General features: G+C 37.1%; 1 protein-coding gene across 2 annotated transcripts in view; it reads right to left on the minus strand.

Annotated features, from left to right (window-relative positions):
* Positions 1-22,489, minus strand: part of Aduk (Another Drosophila Unc-51-like kinase) — a 243,655-nt gene that overhangs the window by 78,656 nt on the left and 142,510 nt on the right. For both annotated transcript variants that reach the window (XR_011017586.1, XM_068225373.1), the window contains exon 5: positions 3,409-3,670. Coding sequence is in view for 1 of the 2 variants with exons in the window: in XM_068225373.1 (XP_068081474.1) it covers positions 3,409-3,670 (262 nt within the window). In the remaining variant the exon portion in view is untranslated. The remainder of the gene's footprint in view (positions 1-3,408; positions 3,671-22,489) is intronic.

Consider the following 22,489-nt stretch of genomic DNA (forward strand, 5'->3'; position numbering starts at 1 on the left):
GTTTTTCTATAGCCTTACTAATTATGAATATTCATATGTATTGATTAACACAACGTTTCTTATCTAGAAGATATGTGCATATGTTTTAATAGTCAACACTGACAGATTGATACGTCTTGCAAACAATGCATGGATTGTTTGTACCAGTGGAACAACCACAGCTGTAATCAGTGTGATTTTTTTCATTCACTTGTTCATTCATGATCATGATTTTATGTACTGGTGTGGGCGAATTGCACGAGTCTAGTAAAGGAATGTTATGTTTGCATTTCATAAAAGTGTTTAACACATTGCTGACCGGATTTTGAGCTTGTCACATACCCTGTGGACCGGACATTTTTCTACTAAGCATACCAGGGTGCACTTGATTATAAAAATGTACATAAATATTGAACCAGTCAAGATTTTATCTTTAAAGTTAATGGATCTGCCTTTACAAAACCATCTTCAGCGTCAATTCCTAACATCATTAATGTTTACATCGTTGTCGTCATCAGAGTCACTTGAATAAATAAGCACACTAGGTAAATTACGGCGTGTAGAGGCTTGAATATCACTTCCACTATCACTCTCACATTCAGTTTCCACTAATTCATTATCACTATATCCATTTGAACGATCATCGGCATACAATTCTTCTAAAATATCGTCGTCAGCTAACACTGTATTCCGCGGGTGTTAGTCAATCTTGTCATTGACTGAACCGGCAGAAAGAAAGTTGACGTTTCGAAACTAAATCAAAAATAAAAGAGGCTGTGAATAAAAGAGAAGTGGCAGATATACATCTACGATTTATTCTACTCAATGTGCAAGTCCGAAATAGTTCAATATATGGTCAAGAGATGTCAAAGGAAGACCGAAAACAATGTCGTGAATAAAACCAAGATTTCTCGGGGCGCGTCACCTACCGCTGGCAAGCGTACTACGAGATTTCTCGGAGCCCATTACCCATGTGTTAACAGCATTAAAATAAGTGCATATTTCACTAGTTTTTTGCACCATAGTTGCATGTGTATACTGGTGATTTATTCAGCATGCAAATCCGATGTCTACTATTAACAGAAAGGGAAGAAAGAAACAGGTGTCCTTCCATGAGTTTTCATGTGATAGTCCTCTAAGAGCACAACTGGAGCAAAATAACCATCAGATACTGCATTTTATGACAAAGCAAATCTCTGTCTGCATATGAGTTTGTCCGAAATGTGCTCTGTTCCCACTTCCCAGCAAATCAACCTGTTCAAAAGAAAACATTACTGGGCTTATATCACAGACACCACCAGAACAGCGAAGCTTAGTTGGTGACTACAGAGCCTTTGGTTCTCTTATTATTGATGATATGATGATTTGACTTGATGTTCAGTATTTTGTGTTATTGGTACAGTGGATATGGATTGATTGGTGGAAGAACATAGCAAAGAGTATGATACTGCCACACAACTTACATTTCAAGCATTTTGTAATTCCTGTGCACTACTTGTGCACTGACAATGTGACAGGGTCCGAGTTAAAAGAATTCACACTGAAAGTCACTGCTGAAGTAGAAGATGCTGGTTTTACAGTCATTAAAACAGTGACAGGCAACCATGCTACAAATGTTAAAATGGTCTGTGTATTTTTCATGGAATTCACCTTCCTGAGATATCTCATCCTTGTGATCCTGCAAGGCCATTATTTTTGTCATATGAGTAATTGTCTTATACCATTAAGAACATGAGGAGTCTCTTTCTCTATGTAAGACATACATTGCTCAATGAAGGAATGGCCATTAGCCGAAGTACGTCAGAATGTTGTTCAAATTATAGAAAGGTGAAGTGTGGAAGTCTGTTAGTTTTCTGACAGAAAAACACCTTACACATAGCCATTTTGTAAAGATGAATGTGAAAAGGATTTGAAGATTGTGAATCCACCATTGGGTTCTTGGAAGTCACGAGGAAGTGGCTGTGCATTCACAATGTGAGGAACATGACTTATCGTATACATTCCCGCAATGAGACATTCAGGCACTTCTTTGAGCCTGAGGACTCTACTCTTGTTCTTGTTCTAAGAAAGGGTCTCAGGCCATACCTTACAAATTAGTTCAAGTGATCTACAGAAGCTTCAAAAATAACTGCATGTGCCCTAAGAAATAAGCCATTATCACAGCAAGTTCAAAAGGTCAGCTAGACAAAGAAAAGGGACTGATCAGAATATAATCTGCTATTGGTGATTAGTGGTGTGTGTAAAGAATGACAATTAGTACTCATGAAGAAAGTAAAGAATTATTCAATACAATACAATACAATACAATACAATACAATACAATATTAAGAGGGAGTATATTTGTACAGGTAGTGACTCATTTCCCTTCACTCGTGATGTTTATCTTGGTTTGCATTTGACAAGTTTTACAATAAAGTACAATGTACATTTGAGTCTCCTCTTGTCTTTATTTCATAACTGATGTGGCCCAATAATAAATGCTATGAAGAAAGGGATGAAACACAGCGTCTACTTGAATATCTCAGCAACCTACGGCCAAATGTTAGTGCTTGCTGCGGCAAGTGAGAGAACTCCTACGCGGAAATGATAATGCACTGCCCAGCAAAGGAGTATGGGGAGGTCTTTTATAATAAATGTAGGTGTAGCCTCAACAAACCTCCCTATTAACATTTACTAATAGATAAGAAAGGGACCTACCCATAAATAAAACTTCCAATACCTTGTACTTTGCTGGGAGTAGGAGAGGAAGTCTGCCATAAAATAAAATTCTCTGGCATAACTTGTCATGAGAAAAGGCACATTTCTGTTTTCTTGTAGTGTTTATCTGGTAATGCTAAGAACCATACAATGACAAGGCTTATTTTTCAATTCCAACCTTCTTCCAGTTTGTAAAGCTAAACTATTAAGATGATGCTAATGATTAACCTTTCCTTTGCTTTTTTATTATCTGGATATTTCCAGCTACTATATCAGTATAAATACTGGCCACCTTATTTTTGTAATAGTGAAACTGAAAGCTAATACTGAAAGATTAGAATGCCAAGAGAACATCTTATGTTCATCAGGGAATTTTTACATGTTGATCATAAGTAACATGTCTTACTACAGATTTTCTGTCTTCAAAAGTCCACAACCTCATATCTTGGGTACAATAACTTTGCACACTAACTACTTTACCATCAGAGTCAACATCCAATATGGTGAAGATCACATTATACTTAGTCTGGTTTCTCTTTACCACAGTTCAGTACAATCTTTCCATAGCCATCTATAAATAAGAACTACAAGCTGTCAATGTACTGTGCCTAACATTAATGTTGCAAATCAAGGCATGCACAGTAACAAGTCAGTGCATTCAGGATCCAGGCCAAAATAAGTCCACTATTTTCAGCTCTGTGTAATTTGAAACTGAATTTAAGAATAACTAACCATGAATTAGAGGAACGAAGTACCTCAAGGAATCACAGTAGAGTGTAAATGCCTCTGAATAATTTTTCTCAGAGTCTTGTTTAACGGCCTCACACACAAGATCAATTGCCTTCTGGTAAGATTCTGAACTAGGAATATGCTCCAAGTCTAGAAATGGATGTTGGAAAAATGACTCATAGTCTATCCTCTGGTTTGGATCATGTTGTAACAGCTTCCGTAATAAGTCTTGACATTCCCCAGAAGTAGGCGGACTATGAGGAATCTGAAAATAAAATATATACATCTAAGAATGAGCAAGTTTGCAATAAGGCCTGAAGCAATTATTCAAGAAATACTTAAATAACCTGATATGATAAAAATATCATCTATATATATATATAAAAAATAAATAGTTTTGTCTGTACATTGCTCAGAATTTGAAAACAAAAAACAAAAACAAAAACATAAGGTATTTCTGTATCGGTCATGTCCACAGTAACAAGGAAATGAACGTTTTACTTTTCCGTAATTTCTGTCTGTCTGTCTGTCTGTCTGTCTGTCTGTCTGTCTGTCTGTCTGTCTGTCTGTCTGTCTGTCTGTCTGTCTGTCTGTCTGTCTGTCTGTCTGTCTGTACATTCATCAAGAGAAAACGGCTGAATAGAATTTCATGAAAATCGGTATGTAAAGTCGGGGGATGAGCCACTACAATCTAGGATATAAATCATTTTATTCACACTGAGTGAAATGGTAGTTTAGTGGAAGGCCTAAAATTCAATTCTCAAATATTTATATCATTAGTGGTCCTACTGATACATACTACATAACTAAAGTTACATAGAATTAAACTTCCAATCATTTATGTCTTATACATTTTTACTGTACTGGCTATGATAACACAGATATTCATGAATTTCAATTTTGTTGCTAAGTCCACATCAACGCCGAGTGGCGAGAAAATGGGTGAACACAATTTAATGAATATCGGTATATAGAGTCGGGGAAGAAGAAACTATCGTCTAAGCTATAAACAATTTTACTGACCCAGGACGAAATGGTAGTTTAGGGGTAGGCGCCTAAAATTTAATTTTGAAATACCTATGTTATTGGTCCTATAGAACAGTACTACATAACAAAAGTTATAGAGAATACAATTTCCGATCATTTATGTTTTATTCAGTTTTACCGTACTGACTATGATAAGAGTAGTATTTCAGAGTCAGAAGAAAACTAAATGTGAAGGCCTACAATTTCAAAAGCCCATAACACTGATCAATAATAACATTACAGTGATCATTGTTTGTTGTGATGTTCTTTGCCTCTTACAGTGCCCTCAACTCCGATAGATGGTATTAGGCCTACTGTTGCGTACTGAGAATAACAGCCTGACTGATTACTGGCGGGATATAGCTGAGGCGTTAGGAAACTTTTCTTTAGCATGGTATTCCTCTGGTTCATACATTGTCTGATACTGCTGGTACATTACACACTGGTTCGTCATAGTATTCCAGCTATTCGATCCCTACTCTGACGCGCCGTTTTGAATGAGCAGTGTGCACATTTGGCAGAGCCTCACTTAGTAATAGTAGTATGACCTGGTCTAGAATTACAATTTAGGCCTATTCCAAATTATACCACTACAATTTACTAAATAATTCAAAATTCAACCTTGAAAAGGGCCGTTTCTTAATAAAAGCGTCTTTCTCCTTACTTATATTAAATTCTACATTCATTTTATTCTAAATTAGCAGTGGACGGGTTTTCTCCTCTGACTTGGGAGGAAAAATTTGCCTCCAAGTCAGATTTTCCTACCGCCAGTGTAGTGAAATGAGATTTTCTGACTCAACGGGTACTCCTAGGAAACAGATTAGTAAAAGGTCATAGATTTGCCCTGGGACTCTCCAGTATTCGACACCCCCACCCCGCCGAAAAAAGACGAAGATTGTTCACGGACCATGGTTGTCTTGGCTTGGTCATTCCAGCTCTGGAACTTTGGACTGTTAGATCGGCAGCGTAGTACTGTTCGTTACAAGTGAGAAAATGCATGGTTTTTCATTTGATCGAGTATTTCATATTGCTTTTAATCGCGCCATTCCTTCTGACATCATTGTAATGACCTATGTTCATTTCACTTGTGAAAACCACTAAGACAGTCTTTCTGAGGATGTAAAAAAGCAGGTGGAGAGTGAGTGTCTGCCATTATAATTAAAACTCCCCAACCTGATTGTGACTGATGGTACGCAAGAGAGCCTACCATTACAATGAAAATTCTCTAACCCAGTCTTCATATGAGAAAAGACGTTTGGTGACTTCCCTGTTGCGTTTCTAGGGTAACGTTATGAGCTAGGCAATATAATACTATCTTGCTCACAAGGTGTACACTACCTAACCTAGAATTCTGTACACAATATAGAATTCTGTAGCGAAGCACAGGTACATCAGCTAGTAAACAATAAACACAAAAGTAAAAGCATCTACAAATAAATGGTGATTGAAAACAACATGAACCAGGTATATGAGTGTTAAAGTGTAGGTCATACTGATAAGTAATTTGAAAACAGTAATTCGATACTTCGCGCCGTTGTCATTTTATCAGCTGCTGAACTTAGCCAATCAGATCGCTTAATGGGCAAATTCAAATGGGCTTTGCGAGGCAGTGTTGCTAATCCTGTACATGGCTTAAGACCGGCTTGAAAGCACCAATCGAAGAAAAACATTTGCCAGGGTAGGAATTGTAACTTAAATGCTTTTCAGTCTGTCAAACACAAAAATTCAATCTATACTAATATTAGAAAGAGGAAAAATTTGTATATTTGTTTGTAACGGATACTCAAAAACTACTGAACTGATTTTAAAAATTACTTCACCTATAGAAAGCTACATTGCCAGTAACATGGGCTGTATTTTATTTTCGAAACAATTCGAGGTGGGGGGGGGGGGCGACGGGGGAAAATATAAAGATATAAGGCTAATATAGGCGAAATCAAATTTGTCGTACAAGGACGAGACAAAGCTCATTTTAAGCCCCTTGACACAAAGAACAAAACTCGGTAAGCCCTATGGGCCCGAAAACCATGTTTTAAGGCCCTAAAACCAACCATAATGGAGATATTGGCACCACACTACCCCTGCTCCCGGAATCAAATAAAGAAATTAACTGCCGTAACCATGGCAACATCAGCTCCAGTGTTCTTGCAGCAGTGAGATTATCTACAACTAGCAGAAGTACCCGTTCTTCGTATGGGTTATCAGAAACTGGCTTTAGTTACTCATGCTTTCGGTGTGACTGACTTCTTTAGATAGTTATATCACTGGTGTATTTACTTAAGAATGTAGAAATTATTTGTCATGTTTGGAATTATAGTGTAAGTATCTTCTTCTTATTTTCTTCATGGGGGTTCTAAATATTAGTTCTTAATTAGCGTCGACCTCCAAGATCTTTTGCTACCATGTTTTTCCTTCATTCCCACCTAGATATACCTGCTCCCTTCACAAAGCTGCAAGTTTCGTGTAAGTATACTTCCGCTACATAGTACCACAAATATAAATATTACTGAATGTATTAGTTTGATCCGACATTTTGTAACTATTACAAATCATCAAGGAAATACGCGATGCATAAAAACTACTATAGTTATCGAGAATTATAATTCTCAGGGCTTGTCACTCATGTCACACATCATATAATAAATCTGAGTATAAATGTTGAGAAATTTTTTCAAGTCATGGGCGCAGGTTACAATGATCGTAAAAGTGGACCAAAATATCGGCAGTAATAACATCAGTGATACTACTACTCCATGATTTGATAGAAAATAGTTTAAACTATAGGTAACAGACTCCGCAAAATACTCAAACCTAAGCCAGTACGTAAAAACTGAGGCCCGTCGGCAACCGCTGGTCACTGTACTACCGAGATATCCGGGGCTATTATTTTTATACTTCACCTCCTTTCCATCCCCGCCCAAAGGAGTGCTAAGAGCGTCTTACACAACAGTGTATTTTTTCCAGATAGTAAATCATCTGTGTATCAATTTTGGTTGGCAGCTATGCCCAAACGTATATGCATAATCTAGCTGCTGTAGAATCCTGGAACTGACGTTGCCATGGTTACGGCCGTTCGTTTCTTTATGGTTGGTTTTAGTGCCTTAAAACATTGTTTTCGGACCCATAGGGTTTACCGAGTTTTGTTCTTTGCGTCAAGGGGTTTAAAATGAGCTTTGTCTCGTCCTCGTACGACAAATTCGATTTCGCCTATATTAGCCTATTATTTTAATATTTTCATATTTACCCCCTTCGCCCCCACCTCGAATTGTTTTGAAAATGAAATACAACCCATGTTGCTCACTGGCAATGTAGCTTTCTATAGGTGAAGTAATTTTTAAAATCGGTTCAGTAGTTTTTGAGTCTATCCGTTACAAACAAATATATAATTTTTCCTGTTTATAATATTAGTATAGAACTATAGATTACATCGCTACACATATGGTCATCCAGCCGTAAAACAGGGTCAAATCCACATGTGCGACACAGTTCGCACCCGCAACCCCACAGGTGTGGGTAACGCGATAGAAGAAGAAGATACTCATTTTAAAAATTCACCCGCTTTTTTTATTCTTTTCACCCCTTAAGTGGATTTTCCAAAAATAGTGTGTTCATTTTTAAAGGAGATTCCAAGTACCAATTTTAAAGTCTGTAACATCTTCATTTTTTGAGATATATGTATCCTCATAAAAATAATTCAACTCCTTCCTCACTTCTTTTCACCCCCCCCACCCCTTTAGCGGATTTTCTGAAAACGAATATTAGTGTTCTTTTATTTTTAAAGGGGATTCCAAATATCAATTTTCATGTCAGTAACATGTTAGGTTTTTGTGATATATTGTAGATAATTTCGCTGCTGTAGAATCCTAGAGCTGACGTTGCCATGGTTACGGCAGTCCATTACTTTATCCGATTCCTAGAGCAGGGGTAGTGTGGTGCCAATATCTCCGTAACGGTTGGTTTTAGGGCTTTAAAACATGGTTTTCGGGCCCATAGGGCTTACTGAGTTTTGTTCTTTGTGTCAAGAGGATTAAATTGAGCTTTGTCTTGTCCTTATACGACAAATTCGATATTTTGCCTATATTAGCCTATTATTTTTATATCTCCTCCCCCGTACCCCCCACCTCGAATTGTTTTGAAAATAAAATACAGACCATGTTACTCACCGGCAATGTAGCTTTCTATAGGTGAAGTAATTTTTAAAATCGGTTCAGTATTTTTTGAGTCTATTCGTTACAAACAAACAAATTTTTCCTCTTTATAATATTAGTATAGATATATCACAAAACCTAACATGTTGCAGACATGAAAATTGGTATTTGGAATCTCCTTTAAAAATAAAAGAACACAAATTTTTGTTTTCAGAAAATCCACTTAAGGGGTGAGGGGGCTGAAAAGAAGTGAGGAAGGAGTTGAATTCTTTATATGAGGATACATATATCTCAGAAACTGAAGATGTTACAAATGTTAAAACTGGTACTTGAAATCTCTTTTTAAAATAAATGAACACAATTTTTTGGAAAATCCACTTAAGGGGGTGAAATAATAAGAAAAAACGGGTGAATTTTTAAAATGATTATCTTCTTCTTCTACCACTTTTCCCACACCTGTGCGGTTGCAGGTGCGAACTGTGTCACACATGTGGATATGACCCTGTTTTACGGCTGGTTGCCCTTCCTGACGCCAACCCCGTGTGTAGGGATGTAATTACTATTGCGTGTTCCTGTTGTGGTTGGTAATGTGGTGTGTTGAGTGAATATGAAGAGGAGAGTGTTGGGACAAACACAAACAACCTGTCCCCGAACTAGATAAATTAATCACACGCGATTAAAATCCCCGACCCAGTCCGGAATCAAACTCGGAACCCTGTGAACCGAAGACCTCAACGCTGTCCACTCAGCCAAGGAGTGGGGCATTTTTTAAAAAGAGTATATCTACAGTATATCTCATAAACTTAACATTTTACAGACGTGTAAATTGGTATTTGTAATCCTCTTTAAAAACAAAGAAACACTTAATTTTTGTTTTCGGAAAATCAACTTAAGCTGGAGATTGAAAATAAGTGAAGATGGAGTTGAATTCTCTTTATGAGGGAACTTATATTTCAGAAACTAAGATGTTACAGACGTGAAAATCGGTATTTGGAATCTCCTTTAGAAAGAAAGAAACCCTTTTTTCTTTCGACTTAAAAGAGGACTGTTTCTCACATGTAGAGTTCCATGTCGCGGGTTCCAGATTTAGCTCTGCCAGTAGCCTAGTCATGATGGCCCCAAACGGCAATACCACAAACGTGATTTACAAAAAGGTTCTGGGGTAAATGAAATGTAATTTTTCGGTAAGTTTTTATACTTTAGGCAAGCGAGCGAGCGAAGCCGTGGGTAACAGCTAGTATAATATATAAAACTATAACAAACTTGTAAAAAATACATAGTATTAAACAAAGAATGATTCTCAATTATTGACAAGTTTATGATATGTAAATAATATTGCACATACAGTATATAAGCATGATTTAAAGTGACTTGATAGAATCTGAGGATGTTCTTGTAGAAAGAATATGTCATTCTTTGTTTAATAGTGTGTATGTTTTACAGGTATGTTATAGTTAGACATCAGATTTTAGGTAAGAGCCTACTTTGTTCCTGAAGAGATAACTTAAAATGAAGTTGTATTTACACGTTTCGTGTATTTATAAGGTTATACACGGTGGTCCTATAGTGCCCGAAAATGCTTAAATTGACATTAGAACCTATATATTTCACCGAGCTCGATAGCTGCAGTCGCTTAAGTGCGGCCAGTATCCAGTACTCGGGAGATGGTAGGTTCGAACCCCACTGTCGGCAGCCCTGAAAATGGTTTTCCGTGGTTTCCCATTTTCACACCAGGCAAATGCTGAGGCTGTACCTTAATTAAGGCCACAGCCGCTTCCTTCCCACTCCTAGCCGTTTCCTGTCCCATCGTCGCCATAAGACCTATCTGTGTCGGTGCAACGTAAAGAAAAACCCAACCTATATTTACATATATTCCTGTTTTTTCCCTAAATCAATTAAAGATGCTTTTAATTTATTCCAAGAAACTCAACTGACCTGCTGGAAACAAGAATCTTCATTTCATTATGTGAGAACATTTCAGTTGTCCATTTGGTCAGTGTGTGAATTATGCCGAAAGTGACAGCTTCCAACTTATCGTTGACCATGGGGCCCTTAGCTGAGTTCTGACATTGGTTTTACTTACTCGTGTCAGGCCCCTCACTTTCATCTATCCTATCCAACCTTCCTTGATCAACTCTTGTTCTTTTCTGTCTCAGATGGTATTAGGTTCCCAGGGCCTAGGGAGTCTTTCATTTTCACGCCCTTTGTGGCCCTTGTCTTTCTTCGGCTGAAGTCTTCATTTTTTGAAGTGTTGGATCCCTTCCATTTTTTCTCTCTGATTAGTGTTATATAGAGGATGGTTGCCTAGTTGCCCTTCCTCTTAAAGCAATAATCACCATCACCACCTTTCAAGTCGTCTTCAATTAAACAGTGGTTACAGGAGTTTCCCCATTTCACATTGGATGGTAAAATATATTGTGAGGTTTGCAGAAAAAAGGTGAGTGAAATGTGTTTTATATTTCACCCCAAAGAGTTACACCGTTGTGCAAAACTACTTTCGTATGTTGTGTCAATGCCAAGTAACATAGCTCGATGAATTCTGTAGCATACACAGGAAGAACTGCTACAATATGGTACGGCAGACAACTAAGAATATGCGATGAGACAAACAGAAATGACACTTTTATACAGAGACAATAAATTACATGTAAGTCACTATAACTCATGATGGTCCCCTGAACATCACAAAACAAGGGACTCTGTTCTTAAAACGGTGTGTGATCACCACAGACAGCGATGCATGCTCTTCAACGTGTTTCCACGCTGGCCACAAGATTGGTAAGGAGTTCTTGTGGTAGGACATTCCATTTCTCCACTAGCACGGTTGACAAATGCTGGATGGTCGTTGGTGCATGTGGACGTGCTGCAATATGTCTGCACAACATGTCCCACACAGGCTCGATGGGATTTAAGTTGGAAGAATGGGCAGGCCAGTCCATTCGCCGAATATCCTCTTGTTCCAAGAGCTCCTTCACCTGCGCTGTTCGATACGGTCATGCATTGTCAAATGGAAATTCTAAGTTCCCATGAAGGGAATTAGATTCTTTTCCACCAATAGAGCATATCAAAAATCAGATGGATGGCTTTTCCGGCGTTTGCTCTATTAACCAGCGTTTCGTCTTAGGTCTGACACTAGACTCTTCAGAGTGGGATGTGTCAGACCTAAGACGAAACGCTGGTTAATAGAGCAAACGCCGGAAAAGCCATCCATCTAATTTTTGATCATGCATTGTCATCCATAAAAATGAAGTCAGGGCCGAATGCACCCCTGAAAAGATGCACACAAGGAAGGAGTACACTGTCACAATAACGCTGACCAGTGAGTATACCCCCTTCAAAGATTTGGAGGTCGGTACGCCCATGTAACGTTATGCCTCCCCACACCAAAATGATCATGTTGGACAATGTTTCTGGGTGCATTACGTGTTCTCACCTCTCGCCAGATGAGGGTACAACTAGAATCACTACTCAGACTGAATCTGCTCTTATCAGAGAAGAACACGTGACCCCAGTCCTCGTCTATCCAGTCCTGATGCTCTTGGCACCATCGCAAACAGTGCCGCCAATGTGCAATTGTCAATGGAACACAACGTAATAGTTGTCGGGCAAACAGACCACCCCCTTACAGTCACTGTGCCTACTTTCGGTAGCAGTGCCTGTGGTTCGGAAACAATGCTGTAATCAATATCAAACTCCTGGGCTGCACTCATCATACTTCATCCTTCTTCCAGTTTCCCGAGGATTCTTCCCTGTGCTTTTGAAAATCAAATCCCCTACGGTTTACAGACATTGTTTGAAGCATGAGTTACTTCCTTTCCCTACTGAAGCTTATTTGAGACAACTATGCAAAGGGTTCAAATGTAATTATGGTATTAATGGAAATGCTGTGAATGCAATTAAAGATTTTTATTTAAACAAGTAAGACAAAAACAAGAGACTAGGTATAGTGATTTTTGATGAAGTGAAATTGAGAGAAGACATTAGATTTAATACAACTACACTGACAGTTGATAGATTTGTTGATTTAGGAGATGAAACCCCCTACGACAAAAAGAACGTCCTTGCCAATCACGCGCTTATATTTGTTTGTCCCTTTGCTACACAGCTGGATCCAGCCTGTAGAACAAGCTGGGGTGAAAGTAATTGTTTTTACGTGTGATGGAAGTCAGTGTAATAAAAGGGTGTGGATGAATTTGGGAATTTCAGGGAAGAATGATAAAATGCTTCATTGAAAACCCAGCAGATCATCAAAGATGAGTGTGGGCATTTTCTGATTCCATGCATATTTTGAAGTGCATAGGTAATTATTTCCACAATAATGTTCTTTTGCTGTATAAAGGCAAAGAGGTGAATTACAACTTTTTTTTCTCCAAGGTTTCGGACAACTAACACTTTCGAGGGTGAGTTAAAACGTTTTGTATGTGTCTTAGATAATGTGAAATGCATAACAGTTTCAACTACATCTCAATACTTTGTAAATCACTTAAGAATTACTGATGTTCAAATCTTTTCAGAGGATAACATTAAGCCATTAAATTAGTGTGTTTACCAACTTCCTCTATTCAAATATTCCTGGACTGTACACACATGGCACATGAAAGGGAATAATTCAAAGGTCATTCTGGCAACTGAAAGTTTTAGAAAATTTATTCCGTGTACGCTTTGTATAGTGCTTATTGTATTAATGCGAGCAGCACTGTTCACCCATAGCTACATTAGCGCAGTCTGCTGCCACCACCTATTAACTACGAGAGAGCACTCACTTCCTCTTTCAATACACTATGGCTTGAAGAATGTATTTGTAACTGCTAATCCCATACTAACACAAAAGTCCAGTAATGCTTCCCATTCCTATTACCTTCCATATCTTCGCCACATTTACACATCACTTTTTCGTATCCTTCAGTTCTATTTTCAACTCTCACACTGATATCGCCCATTAGCACTATCCTATCTTTGCTGTTGACCCTGACTACAATGTCACTCAGTTCATAAAACTGCACCCTCACACCGAAACAATTCTCGTCCTGATTCCTCCAACTGCCAAATCTACTGACATCGTTTGCTCATTTACGTGTATGACAGAAGCTATGGTGTGTGCAATAGTACTCCTGATGAACAGTACTACACCACATCTGCCCTTCCCTTTTTAACACCAATCGAGAACACTTTATAATCTCCTGTCTCTTCCTCATTATTTCCCCTTACCCAAGTAAGATTTACTCCTAGAACATCCATACACATCTTCTTTGCTGACTCAGCCAGTTCTAATTTCTTTCTTCCATAAGCCCCATTAATATTGATAGCTCCTCATCAAATTCCATTTTGTACACCAAGTTGTTTCCAAGGAGTCCCTAGCCTGACAGATGGAAGTAGGACTCTTCTTCCCACAGGTCCGAGGCTTGCTTAAAACGTTCTAAGCATGCTCGGTGAAAATCCCATGAAGAACGATGCTACCCTACTTACACTTAGTTCCCGTGAGGATCTCTCCTCTAACATGTTAGGGACCAGAAAAGGGCTGTATAGTCTTAGCTGCCTGAGCACAAAACAAAGAGGGCCACGGCTCAGAGTATGTCAGAGATGCCCATTCCAATTCCATAGCAACTGGTATCCCGACCCTCAGGACCACTTTCTAGGCCTCTCAGCTGCTGCCCATGGTTTACGAACTAGGATGTGACTATAGTAACCCACACCACGAACCACACTGTATTGTTTAGAGATATTCAAATCCTGGATTTGCATTCAGTTAATCTGAGCGTAATCCCCCATCAAGGATTTCCATATTAGCTAATACTGGACATTTATCCTCTTCAATAGAACTATGCACTTGATAATAGCACATGCTAATAAAACCCATACACAATCATGTAAAATGAGTCTGTGAACAAAATATTACTAAGGACTAATAATTGCAATTTACACCTGATTCTGTAAACTCCTGATTTTGAGAAACTATTAATCCTGATTTTTTTGTATGTTGGACAGACTGGAAAGAGTTTCAACACAAGATATTCAGAACATATTAATGCCCTAAGACAGGGATGGCGAACCTTTTCCAACTAGTGTGCCATTTTAAGTCTGCTTTATTATTCTCAACTATCAACTGTGCCACTTGTTATTTTCCTTTAAGAAATTGCTACAACCTACAAACCCCACCCCCAACCGCGACTTCCTTTCCAAATTCTAATTATGTTTCATAATATTTATTTATTTATTTACTGATTTATTTACTTTTAGATATACATTTTGTAAATACATTTGATTGCATGTTCCGTGGTCGTATTTTGCAAATACCGCAAAAAATATATCTTTAAATATGTACGTTTTTAGAATACCTAATATTATTTGTAAAAATATAAATAATAAGCTTCCATTGTAACACACTTCGTCAATAAATATTATTACCGGGCGAGTTGGCCGCGCGGTTAGGGCGCGCAGCTGTGAGCTTGCATCCGGAAAATAGTGGGTTCGAGACCCCCTGTCGGCAGCCCTGAAGATGGTTTCCGTGGTTTTCCATTTTCACACCAGGCAAATGGGGCTGTACTCAATTAAGGCCACGGCGGTTTCCTTCCTACTCGTAAGCCTTTCCTCTCCTATCATCACCATAAGACCTATCTGTGTTGGTGCGACGTAAAACAAACTGTATGAAAATAAATATTAGATATAAAAATGAAAAATACTAATATTGCCAATGGATTTCACTTCCTCCTTTAGCTTCATTATCTTTCCATGTTTATAGTTAGTATGCTCAACAATTTTACTTATTTGTCCCTCATCACATCTCCACAAGAAAATCGAAAAAACAGCTATCCTCGCTTGTAAGATCACATCCATGCTTTCATCAAAACATACTGCATACATCTGGGAGTTATCCAAATTAACTTTCAATTGCTCAGAAACTTCTTCACTCATTCTTATTATTCTATCCTTGACAGCATTTCAGCTGGCTGGCATTCCCTTAATTCTGTTAATTATTTGTTGTTTGTTAGGGAAGTTCTCAAATAATGTGTGGGACGTTATTTCAAGAAAGCGGTTTCCCATGTATGCTGTACTATCCAGTGAGATAGATATAACAGCCGCACTGATATTATTCCTAGGGTGGATGTATGATACAAAAGAACTAGTTTGTTTTGTGTAGAGCTCGATATTTTGTGAAACGAACTCTCTTTCTTCATTTGGCATGAAACAAACATTTGAATGATTAGTCTCGAAATGGCGCTTTACATTAAATGGGGGGAATACAATTGTTTTTGAACGCATGGCAATACATCTTTCTATAATTCCGAATTCCCTTGTCCACGGTTCTTGAAAAATCCGGTCACTACCTTTGTTAAGTTTCTGTTCTTTTCGGCACTGAAAACATGTTTGCAAGGTCCATATACAAAACCACCAGAAAACGACACTTCTCACTTGACTTTCAGATCTATCAGTGTAGCAGTGTTGCCATATTGCACGTCCGAATGGAACAAGTATTTAGATTTTCGATATTTATTTCTTACACGTGAAGCACTATAAGATATGTATTGTCTGTACAACAAGACGTATATTAAAACATTATTATGTTCATGTGGCGTGTCACCGAAATCATGTTCGCGTGTCACCTAGTGACACGCGTGGCATAGGTTCGCCATCCCTGCCCTAAGATATAACAAATTCTCAGCAGTAGGTCAGCACATGCAAGATTACAATCATAATTTTACCGACATAGAGCAAGATTTGGAAATCCTTAAGATATTAAACAAAGGCCCCATACTTGATATAACGGAAAACTGTTTTATACATTTAGATCAGTATTTCAATTCAAACTACAACCTTAATGACATTTCAGAGAAATCCAATATTCTATTTGACCTTCTCATTATTATTTTTAGAAATGTTAATTTAACAAATCATAAACAGATTTTTCATTCAATTCATAGTACCTTTCCGCAGCAATTACTCCTATTCCCACACCTCTCAGCGCCACCATAAAAATAGCCATTCCTTACTTTCCCCACCCCTACCATTCTCTCCGATCTGCCCTACCCCGTTTTTCCCCTCCCTTCCTGATCTTCCCTACAATTCAATTGAAAAAAGATATATAGTGGTTCAACCTTTTCAATACAAGTAGAATTAGAAATGTAATGTTATATTCCTGGTTGATCACCAGTTGCAGTTCATGAGAAATACATATTAATGTTTATAGAATCTCGTATGACAGATTCTTGAAGTTTGGAGACGATGAACAGTTGACATAAGCACTATAACACTTTAGGAATTAGCACAACTTAGCAATCTTGATCTTTAAGCCTATATACCGTATTTACGCGAATAATACCCGCATATTTTTAAAAAAAAAAAACTGAGGCACGAAATTGGGGTGCAGGTTTTATTTGAGTCAAAGTTGGCTCATTTTTTTTTTTCTTTTCCAAAATCAGAATTCCTAAAGTTAGGGTGCGGGGATTATTCGCGTAAATATGGTAATAGAAGGCTTTATGTTTTGCTTGGTTAGCATGATCATTTAAAGACAAGAATTTCATAATGTTCCGTACTGAACTGTTCTTCATCTCCAAACTTCAAGAATCTGACATACGAGATTCTATAAATATTAATATATATTTCTCATGAACTGCAACTGGTGATCAACTAGGAATGTAACATTACATTTCTAATTCTACTTGTATTGAAAAGGTTGAACCACAATATAACTTTTTTCAATTTAATTGTGAACTCAGTTCAATGTGGAACATTATGAAATTCTTGTCTTTAAACGATCTTCCCTACTCATGCTTCCCTTCATATCAGTTATGCAATACGTCCAACACACCACAGCGAAAGGCGAGTCACATATTATATTTTCATTATATATTTTATTATTTTTTGCTATACAATTGGCCTCTTTTTCAACAGCTCTTGTACTAATTTGGCTTTTGTTATGATTATTTATCGGTCCACTTGTTTCCGCATTGAACTGCGAATCTTGACTACCTACTTCACAGAAATAATTTTCGCCTTCAGTTTTTAAGGACATCAAACTAGAAGCTCTTTGAACGGCATCAATGTAAAATGTTTCTACATTATTCACTGCATATGCATAACTTAATTTTTTATGCCACTGCTACCACAAAATCACTTATAGATATCAGAACTTTGTAACGAATGATAGACAAGTTTTAAGAATCTTCAGCATCCAGATTAATCAACTTGAATCATCCTTGAACGGCAATTAAGTGCCTTATTTTATGCATTTTATGCATAATTTAAAACTTTATCACCATTGTGACTATTTTTCATCTTTCAACGTCAACCCACAATATTTTTACTGCATATGTACATTGTTTATGGACCTTTTGATATGTTGTGCAATTTGTGTTATTTGCTGATGATGACCTTGACCTTAGGTCGAAATTAGTACCAAATAAATGTTTCAATTGTAATGTAAACCTCATTGTAAAAATTTTGTATTGAAAAAGTGGAACTATTAAACAAAAACTTTTAATTTTCTATGTAATCACAGTTCAATAAATTTATATCTAGAAAGAGATGGCGTGAAAATGCAAATCTTTTGTATACACCGTAACAGTTCTTCTATACGACTAATACATGAAAGGATAAGGATGATGGTGATGACAAAGAAGAAGAAGAAGAAGAAGAAGAAGAAGAAGAAGAAGAAGAAGAAGAAGAAGAAGAAGAAGAAGAAGAAGAAGAAGATGAAGAAGAATAAGAAGAATAAGAAGAATTACTTCACTTTCAATGGGAAGTACTACCAGCAAAACACAGGTTTACCAATGGGAGGGTCCACTTTCAGGTTTCTTAGCCAACATTTATTTAAACAGCCTTGAGAAAACCATCTTGGACATACATCAGAAGGAAATAAAATATGGATCTGTTATGTTGACGACACGGTAGTATTTTAAAATAGAGACCTCATTACTCCTGAAACACTTCTGGGTTGTTTAAATTTGTTTTACAGCAACATCGAATTCACTATGGAAAAAGAAAATGATAAAAAATAAATTTCTTGGACCTCACATTAGCAAAAATCAATAGGATAGATTTCAATATTTTTAGGACACTCACACAGTCCATCACCACCATCAACAAAAACTCCAACCATCCAGGAACTCATTAACAAGCAGCTTACAACAGCTATATTAATAGATTATTAAAAATTCCCACCAGAAATGAAAACAAACTGAAAGAAATTAGAATAATAAAACAAGTTGCTAAAGCAAATGGCTAAAACCCAGAAATGATAGACAAAATTACACGTTAAAAAAAAAAAATCTACAACCTGTTTTCCAGTCAATGACTGGGTCAGGGATGGGATGAATGAAGCCCCCAACTTGGGGCGAGGATAAAAATTGTGCCGGCTGCCGAGGCCTGTCGCACATGTAAAAAAGAAAATGGAGAAAAAAAAAGAAAAACCATGAGAGAAGAAAGGAAATATCTCAATGTAGTCAATTTGTAACATTTTTGCATTTTGGAAATAAAGTTTTAAAAATCGCTAATATATTCAAGAATTATCAACTCAAAACAGCATTTAGAACCAGAAATAAAATATCAGAACATATATATAATGCAACAAGAAAGATGTCTAACTAATCCGGGAGTATATAGGCTCACTTGTAACACCTGCAAAATGTTTTATATAGGAAAGACTGGCCGAGCCTTAAATCAAAGATATCTAAAACATTTTGACGATGATGATGCTTGTTGTTTTAAGGGGCCTAACATCAGAGGTCATCGGCCCCCTAAAACATTTTAAGGCAATAAAGTACAACAAATATTCAGCTTTCGCGGAACACATTTATAACAATAATCATAACTTTTTAGGGATCAAAAAGGACATGAAATTAATTGCTAAAGGTAATTATGGAGTTGAACTAAATATCTGCGAAAACATTGAAATATTCCTAGTGCAGATGACAGAACCTGATAAATTTTTAAATGAAACAGTCATATCGTAATCTATAATCTTCATTTCCGTATTGACGAATTGCACAATTAAAAATAGGAGAGGATTTCCACCAATCAATACTTATTTACTGCATATATTAAACTACAGGACCGGTTTCGACCTCATATACAAGGTCATCTTCAGCTGAACCGTACATACATATTTATATAATGAAGCTTTGATTAAGATTGTGTTGTTAAAGGAATGCTATATGATGATGATGTACATTTAGTCACATACAAATGGGGCACGTCTTAGTGTGAACTGACGGATATGTCATTCTGTACAATATTGCAACTGTATGTCTAAAATATTATGTTGAAGGTCTTAAAATTAGTGTATAAAATATGTCTTTACTTAAACTAACTTATATATATATATATGTACATATATATATATGTACAAGATAAATACAATATATAAAAACACTTCATGCATATGAGCATTTGTTCTTGCTTGTTGGTCAATACATCGACTAACTTCCGTATTTAAGTCTTATTTACAGTTGTACACTTCAGCTGCTATTCTTGGAGTTTGTATAATTGCATGGGTAAAAAGTTTTGTCTTCCTGTGTATATGTGGGATAAAACACTTTCAATTTTAAAAAGGTGCCAAATGTATGGATGAAATTCAACTAAAATATGTTCAGCTCTGCTGTGTGTTGCCCCTTTTTATTGGAACCAATTTCATTTTGTCCTGTGGCGTCCGTAAATTCGGATGACATTGGGTTCAAAGTAGTGGCTTTTTTCCCATTTGTAGCTGTGCAATGATGTTATGTTTATCTGTGGAAGATAAGATTGATTTATAAGTGATATCGTGTTGGAGGAATGTCTAAGGGTTATGTGTGTGAATTGGAATATGTACTTACTGTTGTTGGTGTAGCTGAGTGTTTTTATATATTGTATTTATCTTGTACATATATATAAGTTAGTTTAAGTAAAGACATATTTTATACACTAATTTTAAGACCTTCAACATAATTAGACATATAGTTGCAATATTGTACAGAATGACATATCCGCCAGTTCACGCTAAGACGTGCCCCATTTGTATGTGACTAAATGTACATCATCATCATATAGCATTCCTTTAACAACACAATCTTAATCAAAGCTTCATTATATAAATATGTATGTACGGTTCAGCTGAAGATGACCTTGTATATGAGGTCGAAACCGGTCCTGTAGTTTAATATATGCAATAAATAAGTATTGATTGGTGGAAATCCTCTCCTATTTTTAATTGTGAAACAGTCACAATCAACATATTGTTTACAACCTTGAGGTGACGTATTATCATGTGCTTCCAGCGTGCCCCCTACTTAAAGTTGAACGTTTGTCTAATACTAGATCACGAGGATAATCCAGACCTTCCTATGGTATGTCATATATATTTTACATTTTCATTAAGTTTTATATGTATTGAGTGCATACTTTTACACACTTTCTTATTTTGCAGCTGATCTTAACAGGGCTCCATTTTAACTGTTTTTAAAACTCAATGTGACAACACACTCACGTAAAATCAAATGTTTTTAAAATAATTTCAACACTGGTGATGGACCTTGGAGTCCAAAAACCGGTTCTGAAATAAAATTTAGTGTGCTGATATGACAATATATGACTAATTATAACAATAAGTGTCTTTATGCCGCACCAACACAGATAGGTCTCATGGCGACTGTACCGGGCGGTACACCTCTACTCTGTTTATTTAAAAGTTGCGCTAGTTGAAACTCCTCTTCTGGAGGAAGGTTGAACTTTATCTATTCTATTAATTCTCTACTTTCTCAGAAGATGTCACCACGTGGAAAATTTTGAGTTTTTGAACTGTGCCACTTTTGATGTGTTTTTGTTTCGCTTGAAGTAAGAAGTGTGAACTTTCTCTTCTAGAGGACACTACTGAAGAATTACAATAGTGCAACCTAGTGCGAAATCAAAGAACTATTTTGTTGGAGAAATTTTTATTTCAAAAGTTTGTTTCTTGTTAAATTTCTTTCTGTTATTGTTTAAGTTGGCTGTATACCCCTCTTTTTCCCCTTAGTTTGGATCTAGCCAATCCCGAATTTCTTTAATTAATTTTCCACCAATAATGTGTTTCTTTTTCCTCTATGTAGGGGTTTCTTTTCCCGAACCAATAAAGATTTTGTGGGAGGGTGTTTTATTTCCCCTAACGCCTAGAATCTTCCGCGAGAGGATATAAACTGCTGATTTTGGGGTCTCCGGGCCACTTCTGTTCCATCTTTCAGTGTATTAAGTACATTGCAGGAGGCGGGAAGCGCCTCTTTCCTCGGCAGCGATCTACTACCAGGTAATGGCCTATTAATATCTTCTTTTTTTGCTAGGTCGGCAGTTTAACTCTAGCGGCGGGTTCGAAGCGTTTTCCATCATGTAACCTTTTCCTAAAATGTAACTACTCTTTTCTTCTTTTCTTGTAAAGTTACATATTGGGATAGAGAGTGCTAACCCTCTCGAGCTCCCAATCACATTTGTTTTGAGGTGAACTTATTTTCTCAAACTTTTCTTCGTTTATGTAATGTAAAGTGTTCTTCTCTAAGTCACCTCTGTAGTATGGGATTAGCCCTTGCGTTAGTGGCCCAGAGCCAGATTAGGTTTTAAAAGCAAAGTGTATTAGGAGTGCAAGTTCGCCTCCTCTCAAGTTGTATTTTAGAGGTCATGTATTAATCTTTTCTCACCTAATAGACCTCAGTAGGTTGGGTATTTTACCCCTGTGTATATGTCCTTTGAGGACGACTTGAAAGTTGAGTTTGGTGTGGCCTGGGAGAGGCTTAACTTTAAGAGCGAGTGGCTCTTTTCTAAAACTGAGAGTTGTATGCCTCGAGGAGGCTTTGCTGTGTAATTTGGAGCAAGGGCTCCAGGGTTTGAGTGGGGTCTTCTGCCCCTTTTGTTGAAATTGGTATATCGTAAAGTTGAGCTAGTTGCTCAAGAATTGTATTTTCAGGGCTCGAAGC

This window comes from Anabrus simplex, chromosome 1 (assembly GCF_040414725.1).
Source record: "Anabrus simplex isolate iqAnaSimp1 chromosome 1, ASM4041472v1, whole genome shotgun sequence".
Classification (NCBI taxonomy): domain Eukaryota; kingdom Metazoa; phylum Arthropoda; class Insecta; order Orthoptera; family Tettigoniidae; genus Anabrus; species Anabrus simplex.